The 16,601-nt window shown below is 35.0% G+C and overlaps 1 protein-coding gene across 1 annotated transcript in view; it reads right to left on the bottom strand.

The window, feature by feature from the left end:
* Nucleotides 1-8,721, bottom strand: part of MALRD1 (MAM and LDL receptor class A domain containing 1) — a 215,277-nt gene extending 206,556 nt beyond the window's left edge. Inside the window, exons 1-4 of the mRNA XM_031614457.2 lie at nucleotides 8,559-8,721; nucleotides 5,942-6,079; nucleotides 2,306-2,400; nucleotides 2,067-2,225 (exon numbers count right to left, since the gene is read on the bottom strand). Coding sequence (XP_031470317.2) covers nucleotides 2,067-2,225; nucleotides 2,306-2,400; nucleotides 5,942-6,079; nucleotides 8,559-8,721 — 555 coding nt within the window. The remainder of the gene's footprint in view (nucleotides 1-2,066; nucleotides 2,226-2,305; nucleotides 2,401-5,941; nucleotides 6,080-8,558) is intronic.
* Between the last annotated feature and the right edge of the window lie 7,880 nt (nucleotides 8,722-16,601).

The following is a 16,601-nucleotide window of genomic DNA, read 5'->3' as shown; positions in this document are numbered from 1 at the left end:
TTCCAATATTACAATGGTGATGTTTTTCCTAAAAACATCCTATTTAGATAAAGCTTCAAATATTATACATTTCTGTCTTAAAGGCAGATTTTAACTTACTGCAGTGAAGTAGGAGGGAACTGAGCAACCACACTTCTTGGAAAGCAGCAAAGATTCATAGTACTAAATTTTATGGGTAAGGAAATAACTGCAAAAACAGAAGTGAAACCCTAAGTCCCGAACCTCTTCCCTTAATGAAATTTGTGAAAAAGAAAATTGATTTGAGAGGAAGGGAGAAAAAAGTCGTTCAGGAGAGGAAACCAGAACATAGTTTGCCACAAAGGAGCCAAACCAGACCAGCTGAGATCGTAGTGTGTTGGACAATTCAAGTGGTAATATTCTTCATGTTTCAGAATTTCAAACTTTTTGAAAGCCAAATCCCCGAACTGTAGTCTATAATATATGCTTTTTAAAAGAGTGCTCCTTATTTGAGCAGAAGGAGAAACAAAAAGTATTAGTTAACATCATTGACGGGCAAAGAAAATAAGCAGCTGAGGCTGATTTTAATCAATATTTCACCAATTATTCTTGAAAAATTGATGCAAAATACTAAAGCACTCTATTTCAAAAGAGATTTCTATTGTGGGAAAAAAATTATACTCATTTCCTATTCAATTTTTTTCCATAGAAAATTTAATCATTAAAAAGAAATGCTATAAGAAATCTGAAATTATAATTAAAATACTCAAACACGACAATGAAATTCATATTTATTATAAGGTTAAAGACTTTGGTTATTTTGTCAGATTGGAACAAGAAATAATTATATTTCTAATACTTTCATTGCAATGGGAATTTTTCATGTTGATGCAAAGAACAGGTATGATTACTAGTCTTTTGATAACAGCTTTTTACTTATTTGTGCATAGCTTGAAACATTTTCTTGAAGAATGACACAGAAAACCCTGTAGGGCTAAAGATCTCACAGAAGGAAAAGTTCAGAAGCACAAGTAAACTTCATGACCAGCATCCTGCAAACTGTAACTGGAGGGAAAAGTTGCAACCAAAGAAAGACTCAGCCTTGTTCTACAGGTTTGGTGATATGCCCAGCCACATTCCTTTAGTCAATTGTAATGATTACTGCACAAAGTTTGACATCTGTCTCTTTAAAGCTGGATGTGCCAGCTCTCTTTACAGAAGCCAAAACATAACAAGGTTTGTAATCTGCAATCTAGTTAGGATTTGATCCAGAAATTCAGAGGCAGGAAGATGGCATACTTTATTGAACGTTACCAAACCCAGTCAATTTTCTAAACGATGTGAAAAAAGTAAAGTAAATGTAGAAAGAAACCCTTCCAGTACAGTCTCGCATTGCTAAACAACTGCTTACATCAGATGGAGCTAAGTTTTGAACAGATAACACTTATACTAGAGTTGGGTGCATGTATTTTATAACATACATCCTCAGCTTCCTCAGATCTTAGAGTTTTACCTCTGCAAGTCAAGTAATTATGTTATTCTTATGTTTTATGATGTTGCTCCCTTACACCTTCAGGTTTATACACTAAGCAACTCCTCACAGTTTTAAGCAATAACATCATATGAATGCATTCTATGATAAAGGCTCAAAGACCATAAAAAACATAGCTACAGCAAATAGTTCAGTGTTTGTCACCTGATGCATCTCTAGAGAGCAGAAGCTATCAGTACAGAACAGTATTTCATAGACAATATACTTATAAATTAAACCTCAATTTAACAATACAGTTAGACTGAGCCTAAAAGCATACTTTACTGAAGGTTAAGTTCCTAAGATATCACTTCTATCAGCAGATATATAGTTTACAATGCAATAAGATACTCTTATTTAAGACACATGCGCATTTTAAGTGAGGTATATCATCATCTTTAACACCAGAAAAATGAGAGCAAGCAGCATTTATTACTGACAGTCTTGCACTTCCAAGTAGCTGATCTTTTTTATATCTTGTGATAATGCTTCCCATTTCTATTTGTCTTACTAGAAGAAAGGAATGTAGAAACCTTTTACCTTTATGTTCAATTTACAGACAACTCACGATACCAACCTCAAAATTTTCAGTGCTATTGACTGTGATGGTTTTTGCTTTCCATTGGTTTTGCAGTTCTCCTGAATCATCCCAGATGTTTTCAATAGCATCTTCAGAGTGCTTTTGAAGCCCCACCATCAATACTCCACTCTGACTGATCCAATACTGAAATGTAATCTAGCACAAAAAAAAGTTATAATTATTACAGTGAAGTGCTATGACAAAAAGCCAAAATAAAGGACTATGCATCAAAATACCTGGCAAACGTGTTCTTCATCAGTTGGAAGCAAAACTTTGGACCTTAACGTTGCAGAAGACAATCTCATCTCAGAGGATAATGAAAGGAAATAAGCTATTAAAATAAATATAAATACATATAAATTTGGAGAAATATAACATTAAAACAAGAAAAGATGCATTCAAGTATGAATTAGTAACTAAATTGCAAAATAGAACTTTTTCCATAAAAAAGATTCGTGGAACACTCATAGCCATTGTATGCCAAGCTTTATCTCATTGTGACATATTGCTTCTCTGTGATCAGGCTAAATTTCAGGTAGGCTTCCAAAATTTTTTCACAACTTTAGCTTCTGGCTTGAGTTCCCAATAAAGTGCAAAATTCTGGAACAAAGCTGATTTAGTAAGCTGATCAAAGAACTTAAACAACTGAATATTTTGCATATTTCATACCTAAACAAAAAACTGTTGTGACCTACAACAGCTCAAATCTTTAAGGAGATAGAGAAAGACAGGAGAGGATGTTACATTGTTCCACACTTCCAAAGGATGTGGGTATGCTTCCAGCTGCTCAGGAAATTTCCTCACTGCAGAGAGGAGGTCCTGATATCCCCATGCTTGGATCCCAAATGAAGGAAGAATCATTCTCAGAATCCACCATAATCCTTGTGTTACAGAATAAGTCCAAAACAAATCTTTGCCTTACTTTAAAGTATAGCAGCTCAACAAAAGTAAGGAAAATGTGGTTGTAACTATGCCTCTTCCTAGCATGATTATTTCAAATCTTCTAACAGATCTCCATCCCTTTTAGATCAGATACCACTAGTCTAAATTTTGCTCTTCCGTAACATTAAGTTTTCAGATATATTGAATTTTATAGTTAAAGGATACAAGGCGCAATTAAGGGAGAAAGAGGAAAATCACTGACAAAGTGCTACAAGTCCAGCTTGGTGAGCAATTCCTTCCAGAGAAGCACATTGCACTCCTGCATTCCCTTTACATTTTAAAACACCCATTGCTACTCCATCAGTAGCCTGGAGCCTCTCAGCCACAAGGATACTCCTCCTGCCTACAATAATTTGTGGATTGGTGGCTTAGTAAGGCCCTCTCCCTGACAGCAAAGTTTCATCAGGTTTTCCACTTGGTACTTATTTTTATTTTTCTTCCCTAAATATATATATGAACTAGAAATAAATAAATGAATCAGATTTCACCTACTACAGATTTTAAGTCATAAATGGAGAAGAAATTCTTTGAACAGCAATTCAAAATATTCAAAGTCTACATGGATAAGAGGTTTCAATTCATAAAATTTTGTTGGTTTTGATTTTTGAAGTGTCTTTCACTATATTTTTCAACTACATTATCAATGAAATAAAAGAACCATGTGGACAGGCAAAGATAAAGAGAACCCACTGAATACTAGTAAATGGTTAAATCAATTAACAGATGATTTTGCTGCTAATTTGTTGCAATTACTTATTGTGAGAGCAGGAACTCCTCCCTCCTATGCTCTGCCATTTTTTTTCCAGTCTTGCCAATTTATTTTCCAGTCTTTAAGCAGGAACAAATATAAAACAGATTACACAGTCTGCTAAGTCTCTAGTAATGGGAAAATTTGAAAACTTGCTGGCCTTGAGTAGCTGCATAAGTTTCTTTTTCTCCACAAAGTTTTTAGAAGATAAAAGGTAAACTTTTACTGGATATAGGCAGGAATAGCTTCCAGGTCTTTGCTGACTTCTGGTGCAACATACTACCAAGCATGCACAGACTCTAGAAATTTCAGCTAGAGTAATATTGCTGCCTGGTTTATTTTGACACAACCAAGATTTTATTAGATTTTTATTACATTGAGCTCATCTTCTATTTGTTTCTTGGTTACAATCTCTGTCATTATGTTGCAAACCATTTGATTTTCAACTCAGGCACTTAAAGTTTATTTTACTTTATGTTAGTTTTGGTATAAACTAAACATAAATAAAGTTTTGGTATTAACCCAGATTTCTCTGCTCTCATCACTTTAACCCAACATTTATTTGAATAGAGTCTTATTTTCAGATTACATTGTCATAGATGTGCTTGTATGCTTTATAAGCAAAAAGTTATTAAAAGCATACAACAGAATCACAAAATCATAGAGGTTTTAATGAACCTTTTGGGATCAGAAAGTTGAAGCCCCTTGCTAAAGTGGGTTCCCTACAATAGGTTACACAGGATAGCATCCAAGCAGGTCTTGAATATCTCTAGAGACTCCATAACATCTCCAGGCAGCTTGTTCAGTGCTCTGTCATCCTCACAGTAAAGCAGCTCTTCCTCATGTTTTTATGGATCTGCTTTTATGCCAGTCTGTGCCGTTGCCCTTTGTCCTCTTGCTGCACACCACTGAAAAGAGCCTGGCCCTATTCATTTGGCTCCAGCACATTAAATATTAATAAACAAACAACAGCTTTTCCAGGCATTCATCTCTAAGTCTACAATTCACATTAATTGTTAAATGGAACTGTTACCTGTTTGGTATCTTATGCAGTACGTAGGAGGAACACTTGCTTGAGAACACTAAAAGTTTCCACACCCCCAGATCATAACAGTTTAAGAGTGAGGTCAAAAACACCTATAGGATTGTCAATCTTTTAGTGATAATTTAGCCTTCCGTAAGTTATACTGTTATATACTCTCTAACATTTTATGCCTGCCACCCTGTGCATGTTCTGAGGACACAAAATCACTACTGAGTTTGTGAGAAGTGAGTGGGAGTGGATGGATAAAGAGGAAGAGACAAAGAAAAACACTGAGAAGATAATTAAGCAGTTTGGATAATAAGCCCACGTATTTTCTTTGATAATAGGGTGCTCCATCAAAATGTTAACCTCTTGCTTTGCTTTTTTACAAGCAAGCTTTCTAACAGCTCAGGAAAGCAGGAATAAATGCATTGTAACTAAAAATTTGGCTCAAGTCAGTTTAAGTTATGAAGAAATTTAAGTACTCCAGAAGAAAGAACCAGGTTTTGGAAAGTAAGGTTAACTTGGCAAAAGAACAAGCATTAGGGATATACATCTCTGGAGATGGGGTCAATTAATTACTCCATTGAGGGACAATCTTTAAACAAAGTGAAAATATAGTAAGTTTTAGAGAAGCTGGCTCAGATAAGTTATGAAATCTCTTCCTATTCTCAGTTCCAAAATCACTCTCTCTCAAAATATTTGAAAAATAACACAAGTTACAGATGACATATACACACGCTTTGGTGTTCAAAAATCAAATGTAAATATATCTCAAGGCAAGGGATTCAATTACAATTTCTAAAATTTGTAAGTGTAATGACTGACATTACAACATGATATCTCTGTAACAGGTAGGGATCACTCAGGCAGATAGACGTGACTCTTGATGATCAATTACTTATTCCTTCACAAGAGCAGGAAACTTTCTTTCCACCCTCCTCCCTTCAACCACTCCTTCACCCTTCCCATCCCCTGCAGAATTCTAGACTACTCTGATTATAAGCACCTAGAAAGCTCTGGTGTCCAGGCTTTTATTTTATCTCAGAAAAAAACGTGTCAAAACTCAATCAAAAAAATAGTAATTTAAGCAAATAATACAGAAGTAAATAACTTTCAAAAGCACATGATTCCTTCAATGAAGGCAAGGATTCTTACTAGTATCATTCCCATTGTGGTCAGAATATGGCGGTCCCACACCAGAGTTGCCATTTCTTCTAATCCATCCAGAATGTAAACTCACTTCTTGAAGAGGTTTGCACAGGTCAGTTTCAAAATCACATTTTTCAGAGGAACCTAAATTGAAAGAAATTCAGAAGGGCAGATATGTGGGAATGCATCCAGATTTCATGCACCATGTGGAAAATATTTGTCAGGTTTTTCCCACATGCAGCAGAGAAGGGCAAGGTAAGGCTCTGCCTTTTAAGTGGGATTCTTTAGATACCAGGACTATCTTCATGCTGCCTTGCAAATTAGTTGCTCAAGCCAGGCCCTTGATACTTGATATTAGGACTGGAAGGAAGGACTTCGATTTGTTGTGACTTCTAATTTAAATTAAAAGTTTAAGATCTTCTCACCATGCAGCAAAGGAAGCCACTATGTTTGTTGGATTTGGGGAATTTAATTTTAAAATCATAAGATAAACTTGTGTTTGCCTATGCACACGTGTTAACTGGAATATGTAAATGATAAGAGCATTAATTTGATATCTTGGAGAAAGAGTAGCAAATCAAATCCAGATTCTTTAATCTGTGTGCCCAGATGCCTTGAACTTTTCTTTGACAATGTGCTTCTCATTTATCCAAACATATTCCTGATATATGTTTGGCACAGAAGTCCAAAATCAATTCTAGGATACTTGTTCTTAGTTCCTCTGCAATTAGGACAATAGTTAACACTGTATTGTGTACCAATAAATTCTGTAACTTCATTGTGCTGCACTAAAACATTCTAAACGCCACTGGCTGGAAACAATGCTTGTTGAATTCCCCGGTGATAGACATATCTCAGGTTAAGCATACCATTTCCACAAGAGATGGATATTTTATGTTTTCACTACATAAACTTGAAACCTTCTCTGTGCTTGATTTTGGTTTCTCTAGAAAAAAAACCACTTCCCCTAGGCCCCATCTTGTATTATGCTTATAGAATATGCAGGAAGATATGCATACTCTAGTTTCTATGCAGGCTTTTTAATCATGTTTTAGTGAATACCACCACAGATAAACACTTAAAACGCAACTAGAGAAGGTTGCTCCAAAGATCAGTGAAAATAGAATAGCATCCTATGGGCTGTGTGCAAGAAATAAATGCCAAAACACATTCCATTTAAAACAGGGAGATGAGGAAGTGCTGTGGAACTCTGAGTGACAGGCTGTGGTCTCTGTGGCTGCTCAGATAATGGTCTGGTTGCGCTGGGGCAAAAGTTAGCTGTCAAAAATGGAGAGAGACCTGGGCACCAATTTGTATTTTTGCCCATCTGCCACACACTGCTCTGGGAATTTTGCAAAGTTATTTTTCTACTTAAATTCTGCTTTGCAATCATATATTCGAGATACGTCCCTACTGTTCTGTCTATACCCCACACAGATTTCAGGATGCACTTAAAATATTACAAAGATGGAATGTCAGATGATGCATTTTTATAGTTATTTAGGACTTCAGATGTGGTTTGTGTTTTGTCACATCATTGAAAAAGAAGTGGAATAAGCTCTACAGTCTCTTTTACTCATTCATTTAAACCTCTAAAATTTTACTGAAAAGCATTCACAATAAACAGTCTTAAAATATTTCGCTCTCAGAATATCTGCAAATAAAGTTTTATAAGTAGATGTAATAGAACCTTAAACAAAAATTTGTTTCTGCCAGGCTTGAATTTTTTTTATATATTTTTTTTATGTTTATTTGCAGATACTCTGAGAAAAAATATATAGTACATCCTGCACACTTCTTCCCTCTGATCTTTTGCCTTTTTTTTTTTTTTTTTTTGGTATATATGTTTTTCAGAAAATATTTTCAAGTTAGATTTTCTATGAAAGCGAACATTCCCTTTAAAAAACAATCACGAATGATCAAGGATTTTCTTATTGAAAAAGGCACTGCTCTCACTGTTTTGTACATCTTGATGTTTTCTGTCTATTTGAAAATTCCTAAGAAAATACTGAACATTATTTTGTGCATTTTGTGTAATGTGAAACAGATATGCTTCAACCACATTTATGCCTTGATGAATCACTGATACGCTTCAGTCACTTCAAGAGCTGAAGTATAAAAGCATCAATAAAATGTTGGTTGATGAATCAGCCAGTCTGCACCTTAACTTGACTCTAGAATGCTTCTGTGAATTATATCTTACTTCTCCCCTATAATTAACTGTTGCCATAACTTGATGTGAATATGAAAGTTATGAAGTTGAACACCATAGTGTGACTTGAAAAGATGAAGTTGCAATGTGATTTAAAACGATTAGTGAGCTCTGATAATAATATAAAATAGGCCAAATGTAAAATATCCTTTGAACTGTAAATTGATGAGGAGACACTTACTTTGCTATGCAACATCAGGATAAACATTTACAAATGAGGTACAGCATATACGATGAAACTGAATCATCAAAAAGTAAATCAAGGAAAAAAATGAGACAGAAGAAAAAGGAAAAGCAGAAAGAATAATTCTCAAATTCTTTCTTATATGAAGAATTCCCCCTTAGTTCCCACTGCTGCCACATGATGTTATCAAATTGTATGATGTTTAAATTAAGCCCACTGAGACTTACCTTGTCTCTCATCACTGCTGCTTCCGCACTGGTTGGTGAAAACACACAACTCTCCAGCTGGAGCAGAGGAGCCATCACCACATTGCCATTCCCTTCCTGTAGATGAACAAATATCTGCCAGAGCCACACAGTATAACACACAAAAACATATGGACTTGTTCATGGGCTACACTACTATCCAAACTCTCACTTTAAAAAGAGTTACTTTTTACTGTCTAGTATTTGTTGAGAAGTATCTCTGAAAAAAGTCAGCATCTGCACACATCTCTCGAAGACTTCTTCAGAACGTCAGAACTTTGCAAACCCACAGCTTAATGAAACATGTCTTCCGTGAAGCAGCGACTTTCAACCCAGCATATCTTTGAATAATATTTAACTTAATTATAACTTTGTTTTATGACTAAAAAATTTTGGTGCATGCTGTGCAAGTCTACAGTGTATCATTAACTTATTGACAGAATTTATTGCTCCATAGCTTGCAAACATGAGATAAGAAAGTAACGTGACCACACAGGAGAATTACTAAGTAACCAGAATTTATAGAGAACTCTTTTCTCATAGGGTTTTGGTAGATGCTTACAGAACTTATGAGGAGCTGATGCATCAGATGTATAAACACTGCTAAAAAATTCAATGCTGATTTTGCATCACATATTTTGCAAGTGACTGATACAGGAACAGAAAGATTTTCAAGGCCTGTAAACAAATAATGCCAATAGTTTAAAGAGGTATCTATTTATTACATACTTCAGCTACAACTATAGATAGAGACTGTATTCAAGGTATCTGATTTTCAATGGTAAAACTCACAATTTGCATAAATGAACTAGCTATTAATAATGTTTGAGATGACTAAATTCCTGTATTCTCTGGAAGAAGATCTGTAATTGTAGAAATAGAAGAAAAAAATGTATAGTTAGACTGACACAGGAGTTCTTTTTCACTCGGTCAAGAAATGGATTTGCATTGCATAAGCAGATTTGCAGTTCATTGTATGGTAAGCCCATACAGTAAATACCAGCAGTAAAGGGCATTACAAAAGCATCCTTGCACAGAAGTACTTCACCAGTGTAAGAAAAAGAAGTCAGTGCCCTGACTGAAGATATCAGTTGAAGGGTACAGGAAGAGCCTAACCATCAATTTGCCCTCAGTAGAGACAGCACTGAGAAAGCAGACAGCAGTGAAGAAATCACTGGTTTTCTTTTGGAGGAAGATAAACTGATATATTAGACATCTCTAAGGACTGCCATCCAACTGTGGAAAACTGCATGGATTATCTTGCATAGATTATCTAGTACTGACCGTAGAAATGGAAAGAAAAAGAAAAAAGAAAAAAACTGCTCTCTCTTCCATTCAAATTTATTCAAGCTGTGTACTTAAAATAAGGATTATTGCTCAGTTTTGCTTCTGAATTTGTCCCTAAATGAAATAAGTGATTTTGGAAGCTTTGCTTACAAATAAACTAGTTTAACAGTCTTTAAAGTCATATAAATGCCAAGAGTGCTTTTGGAAAAAATCCAAATATTCCATTTCATCATGACCTTAAATCATGGGAATGCATTCATATGCACTGTTGTAGCATATAGCAAGTAACTCCTTCAAGTGTTGCTCAGTTAAAATAAGGTGGTAAATAATTCAAGATAGTGGTATGGGAAAGGATTCCTTTGTTCATCATCATAATCAAAACTTTATTGGTGCTCAGACACCAGAAAGCAGAGGGCTAGAACTGAGCTCTCTCTGAGACTAAATCAGCTGATCTTCATGCAAGAGCCACACAGAGCTGATTGCTCAAAGAAACAGAAACCATAACTCCCTGTTATGGTACACTTTGGTACACCTTGAAACAAGAGTTTCCTGGCTTTTTTTTTTTTTTTTTTTTTTTTATGCTGAGATTCTATGTCAAACAAGACCTTCATCCATTTCAGCGGTAATTTTTAACATTAACTTCTGACTGACGTTGCTGCTAATGAGAATTCTGGTTTTCCTCTTCCATCATTTACTTCTGTTGGTTGCCAGAGAAAATCATGAATTGAAATGGAGTAATCAGGCAAAGCCAAAGACAAAATATTCTAAACAGCATTTTGAATAACAACCGATAAAAAGCATGATCTTCCAGTCATATACTGCATATGAACCTTAGACATGTTACACACACTATTATGTTCTTACAGCTAAACAACTTTAACAACTGTTTAAACCAGAATATAAAGCTATAGGTCCATATACCTTCTGGATTTGCTTGCTCAGCTGTTTTGAACTTGATCTAACAATAAGGAGAACTGCAAACATGTGGCCTTAGAGATTACCTGCAGCATTCAACATGCCACAGCTCGGTTACCTTTCTGCTATTACACATGGCTTGAAAAATACGGTTCAGTTTATCAGTGGTGTTCTTAACCATTATTTAAAGACAAGAATGTTGTTCAGATCTTGGCATCTAACAAGTTTATGCAATTTTACGAGAAGTGCATTGAGTTTATTTGTCCTTCTAACTAATCCCTGCTGCCAAGCCATGAGTTGTGCTGCCCTGCTGTTCAACAAATAATTACTTACTAACAAATTACATATAAGTTTAAAAAGTGGCTTAATTAATTAATTAAGAAAACAGGCTTTTATTTAATGTTCTAGATTTATATTTTTGAGATTTTCTGTGCAGCCAAGAGATGCAGGAGTAATGGCTTCCTGATGTTCAATGGAAATTAATAGGAAGACCCAGATTAACTTAGTCCAATCTCTTTTTGAGCAAGAGTAGAGACTATACCTAATGAATATCACAGCATATAGGTTAAGAGATACCTAACCTTTCCACACAATTCTGTAGTGATTCAAACTAGTTGGTGCTCATTAGAATTTGGTACATATGTTAATGTCTCATTTGTTAATCTCACTTTTTGTAAAAAAATCCACTGGAAATTATTAAATCTCAAAAGCAGAAGAAAAATCAATTACACAAATTGTTTTCTTCCTGATATCCAATATTGTATTCCATGAAGAAAAATCAAAATGCTTGCAACCTATTTGGTTTGAAAAGCAAACTTCTTCATCAACCAGGAGACTGAAATCCCAAGCAATTAACTAAATTAAAAAGCAAATTTCTGGTTAACTAAAGGTCAAGGAAAAAAACTGTAAAGAACTAGAACTGTATCTAGAAAACCACACAAGTAGTATAGTACACTAAAGCAAAATTTTATTTCAACAAGAAAGCAAATGCTGCTATCCATTTAATAGTTGTGAATTGAGACAGCTAAATTCACAGTCTCCAGGAATCAGTTCAAAATAAGTCAATCATTATAAGATTATAAGTAGTAGCTATTTTAATTTCTACATAACCAAGAAATGTATCTAATATTTTAACTGATAGGTATCAATATTTTCTGAAATTGAACCTCTGAAATGATTCAAATTTTCTTACCATAATGATTGTATCATGCTGTAGGAAGCTTGTTTCATGTGAGCTTTCATTAAGCTTGATTTGATAAGTAGTTTAACCACTTCAAGTATATAGCTATGGACGTTTTCATTTTGAAAATATTTGAAAAGCACTAATTTATTGAATCCATAATTTATTAGTGAAACACACTTGTTTTGACAAAGCTTCTACATGTGAATCCAAGAGATTCAAACTGAAATTTAAAAAAAAAAAAAAAATAAAAATTGATACTCATGTAGTCCAAAAACTAATCCTGGGAGAGAAGACTGAATCAACTCAGTATGTTCAGAGCAGGAAAATGGTATTAATCAAATGCCTTAGATGCCCAAACACAAGGGAAGTAGAAATAAGAGGAAAAGAAGATTATTGCAAAAGTTAATGGACAGTGTTAGCTCAAGGCAAAAGACTGAAAACTAGAAAAATATAGGATGACAAAAATGTAAACCTTCCGGGACTATTTTAATAGAATGAAAGAAAGAGTAACTAGTTTTATGACAGAATTATATTACTTAACTAAACAGATAAAACAGTTGCCTGGCTTGTAACAAGTAATTTCTTACCTGTAAATTCCCAAGAGCAAATAGCTGAAATGCAAATCTCTGCACATACCTTCTTGTTAATGCAAGAGAGTAAAATTAAAACAACATATCTCTGCAATTGGCAGGGTAGGATGCACAAGCATTGCAGTATCTACAAAGATAAGGAAACAACTTGTGTCCAGAGATTTACCAATCACTACAGAATCAAATTTTCATAATGTGAGAAATCTCTCATCAGGGACTGAGTCCAAGATGTGATGTAACTTCTTATGAACTCCAACAGAGGCAGACATTTTTATTTAAATAAAGTTTCCAGTTCTGCTGAGAAGGCATTTCCCAACTCATGTGGACCAACTCCATCAATTTCCTACTCCTCCTCTGGATATCTTTTTTTTTTAATGCCACATTTTAACATTTTGTACTTAGGCCACTAAGATAGCCATATTTACTGAAGAAAACCAGTCTTTAGTAATTCTAATAATTATACATGAAGAGTTCATTAAAATATATATGCCAGTCAGTCCATCGTTGCATCTGTATCATACGTACGTCTGAAATAAGATGTCTTATATATAACTCCATATAAAATGCCATGTTAATACATTTGTAAAGGCTTACATGTTTTACACCATTTAACTGCATTGTTTTCCAAGTTATTTTCTCCAACATACAATATTTAATCCCATTTCTTCTTTTTCCCTTCATCATCTAAAATTCCTTCTCCACTTTGCACTTCATGATGACAAGATTTTCCAGTCTTTGAGATCTTTCCTATTTTATTAAAACTTATAAAATATTCTTAGACAACATAATCTAATGGGTGATATCTCTGCCTACTGTGGGATTGTTGGAACTAGATTACATTTTGGATCTCTAACTCAAGCCATTTTATAATTCTATGATTCCAAAGCTGTTCTCTTTTGTGTGCAGCATAAAAACTGTGTAGTATCTCTGCAAGTAAAGGGGTAATTTTTAGCAGAAGCTGGTGCTTATTTCTTTTAGCTCTAGACCAGTAGACTCTAGTAAGGAGTGAGCCAGAATCACTATTAGTTCTGTTTCCAGTGGAAATATATGTTGTGCTTTTGTTTTTTTGTTTTTTTGTTTTTTTTTTTTAAGTCCAATTTTTGGAGCTCGTTAAGGATGTTATCCTAGTATTTTTAGTAAATAAAAAGTAGTGTTACAATGAATATTTAATTAAAAGTATTATTATTATTATTTAAACAAGTGCGTGGCTAAGTACAGATATGCAGGTCCTCTTTAAAATACAAGTCAGCCATCTTGTCAACTAACAGTAAGAATACAGTTTTTCTAAGCACGTGAAAGAGGTGAAAAGACAACTCTGGAGCAAATGATTTTCAGGGAAGACAAAAGCACAAACACTTCAAATCCTGAACTGCAACAAGCCTGAAAGCAAAAAGAAGAATTGAGGTCTAGAAAGAGGAGGAGAAAAGACAAAGAAGACATAAACCAGTGAAAACAGAGGTGTCAGAGAGATAGAAGGATGGGCAATTATTTCTGAAAGCAGTAGGGAAATTCTGCAGAGAAACTTGAAAGTAGAATGAGAACAAATAAAACAGAACGAGGCTGTTTTAAACAGAACAGATCTGTTTTCAAAGTTACTTTAGTAAACAAGCAGTTCTTAAAAAATTAAAAAGAAAACTTGCATCAAGATGAACTTACCTTGTTAAGCCTAATTTATTTAAGTCAAGCAAAAATATATTTCATCTAAGTGAAATTAAGATTTCTCAATCAGCCTTTCCACTCAAGTAATTCTGATGAAAATTTTCTAAATATTCAGTCTAAAACTACAAAGCCAAGCAGAATTTCAAACAAGGACAAAAAGTTTTGCATTTATGCCCTTTTCATATGAACAGAAATCTGCTTAAGCAGGAGAAAATAAAAAGCAGTAGTTCTTCATTCAGTTTTTGTAGAGGCAGTTATTGTCAACATGTGAAACAATGGAAAGAATTAAAAAAAATAGACATGTCACCATCAAAAATCATTAAATTGAATATTAAAATTAATTTTAATGGCAATATTATAACATTTTATATGCTAACAGAGTAGCATTCATTAAAACAGCAGTATATGCATATATATTAGCATCTCATTTTTATCCTAATGTATAGCTTTTTGGAAACATTCAATTTTAATAAAACTTACTCTTTTTCAAAAAACTGGGAAAAAAGCTTTTATCATGAAAACTACCTAAATTGCATTTCTGAGGGAATTCACAACTAGTTAATCAAGAATCCATTTTGAGTGCATCTTCACAAAAATTTGTCATTGGTAATAATTTATGACCTCTGCAGATTTTAATTATCAAATTGGAATGGAACCGCTTCTACTAAATAGAAGAATGTCAAACAATCACAATAACTACAAATTGATCCATTTTTAACAAGTATTGACAGGATTCTTTGCTTTGATGTGGAAGGTAATTACATATCATCTCCTTCCAATTAAGTGGAACTGATTCAATAGTTAACTTGGAAGAGGACTGACTGGGATATAAATGCATTAAGTTAAAAAGGATTATGGGTAAGTTTCCTTACCACCCATTCTCTTTTGCTAAAATAAATCAGTGGAATCAATTGAGAGGTTAAAACCAAACCTAACTTACTGATCAACAATATTACACAAGCATTGCAATTAACGCTAATGAAGGAAAAAAAAAAATTCCATAACATTAATGCAAAAGGTACCAAACTAGATCAAATCTGCTAAATCAAAGTCCCACATCACCACAGATTGAAATAAAGTAATGCTTCAAGAAAATTCTTGGTATCATAACTTCTGTCTTTGTAATGAAAGAGAATTACATTCAAGAAGAGATAATCAATGTTGGCTTGGAGTGCAAAGGAAAAAGGTCAAGAGAAGACAGGACAGACAAAACTGATTCCAGTGTATATCATACACTAATATTTGTTTCCAGAAAGTGGAAACTAAGTCATTAGCAGGTTCTTCAGGCTCCATGTTAGGACGAGTTCTCTTTAGTGCTTTCATAAAAGACTTAGATGCAAGACTTGAAAGTATACTAAGTGAGTTTGCAGATGATCATAAACTAGGAGTAGCTATTGACTTCCTCAAGAGTAGAGAGGCCTCGCAGAGAGAACCTGACAAACTGGAGGACTGAGCAGTCACCAACCACATGAATTTTAAAAAGGGTATCAAATTCTGCACCAGAAATAGGGAAACCCTGGATATATGTGTAGACTGGGTGAAGACAGGATGGAGAGCAGCCTGACAGGAGGTCTGGGGTGTCCAGGTCAGCAGCAAATTGAAGCTGAGCCAGTCGTGTGCCCTGGCAGACTGAAGGACCAACTGTGCCCGGGGGTGCACCAGGCGCAGCACTGCCGCTGTGCAAGGGGAGGAGCTGTGCTGCGCACCACTTCCAGAGCGCTGTGGTGCAATTTGGGTACCACAACATAAAAAGGACACAAAGCTATTCTACGGTGCCCAAAGAAAGTCTGCAAATATGGTAAAGGATCTGGAGGATAGGACATATGTGGAGCGGCTGAGGTCCCTGTGTTTGCTCAGCCCAGGGCAGAGGAGCTGAGGGAAGCCCTCATGGTGGCTGCAGCTCCTCGCAGGGAGCATAGGGGCAGCGCTGAGCTCTGCTCTGTGTGACAGCGACAGGGCCCGAGGGAACGGCATGGAGCTGCGTCAGCGGACGGGCAGCAGAGGGGTGAAATTCAGAAACAAGTTCTTCACCAAAGGATGGCTGGGAATAGGGCTTGAATTTTACATTGTCCTCCTGTGCAGAGCCAGGAGCTGGGCTCATTGATCCTCGTGGGTCCCTGCCAACAGGGTATTCTGTCATTCTATGAAAAAAATAGTTTTTCTCCACCAACTTAACAGTTAAACTTCAATATAAGGAAAAAATCTTAATATCCAATTAAAATATATTTCCCAAACAAAACAGAGAGAGAACTTTCCAGTTCTGGATTTGGGGGGAGATTAAATGAAAGGATAATATCCTCATCAGAAAATAGCTCCTTCAAAACATACTTTCAGTACAATTAATACGAAATTGAACTTCTTGTAGTAAAAGGCTCATGCATGGTTTGGGAA

This window comes from Phasianus colchicus, chromosome 6 (genome assembly GCF_987193195.1).
Source record: "Phasianus colchicus chromosome 6, bPhaCol1.hap1.1, whole genome shotgun sequence".
NCBI lineage: Eukaryota > Metazoa > Chordata > Aves > Galliformes > Phasianidae > Phasianus > Phasianus colchicus.
The sequence above is the reverse complement of the archived record's forward strand: the minus strand, read 5'-3'. Positions and strand labels throughout refer to the sequence as shown.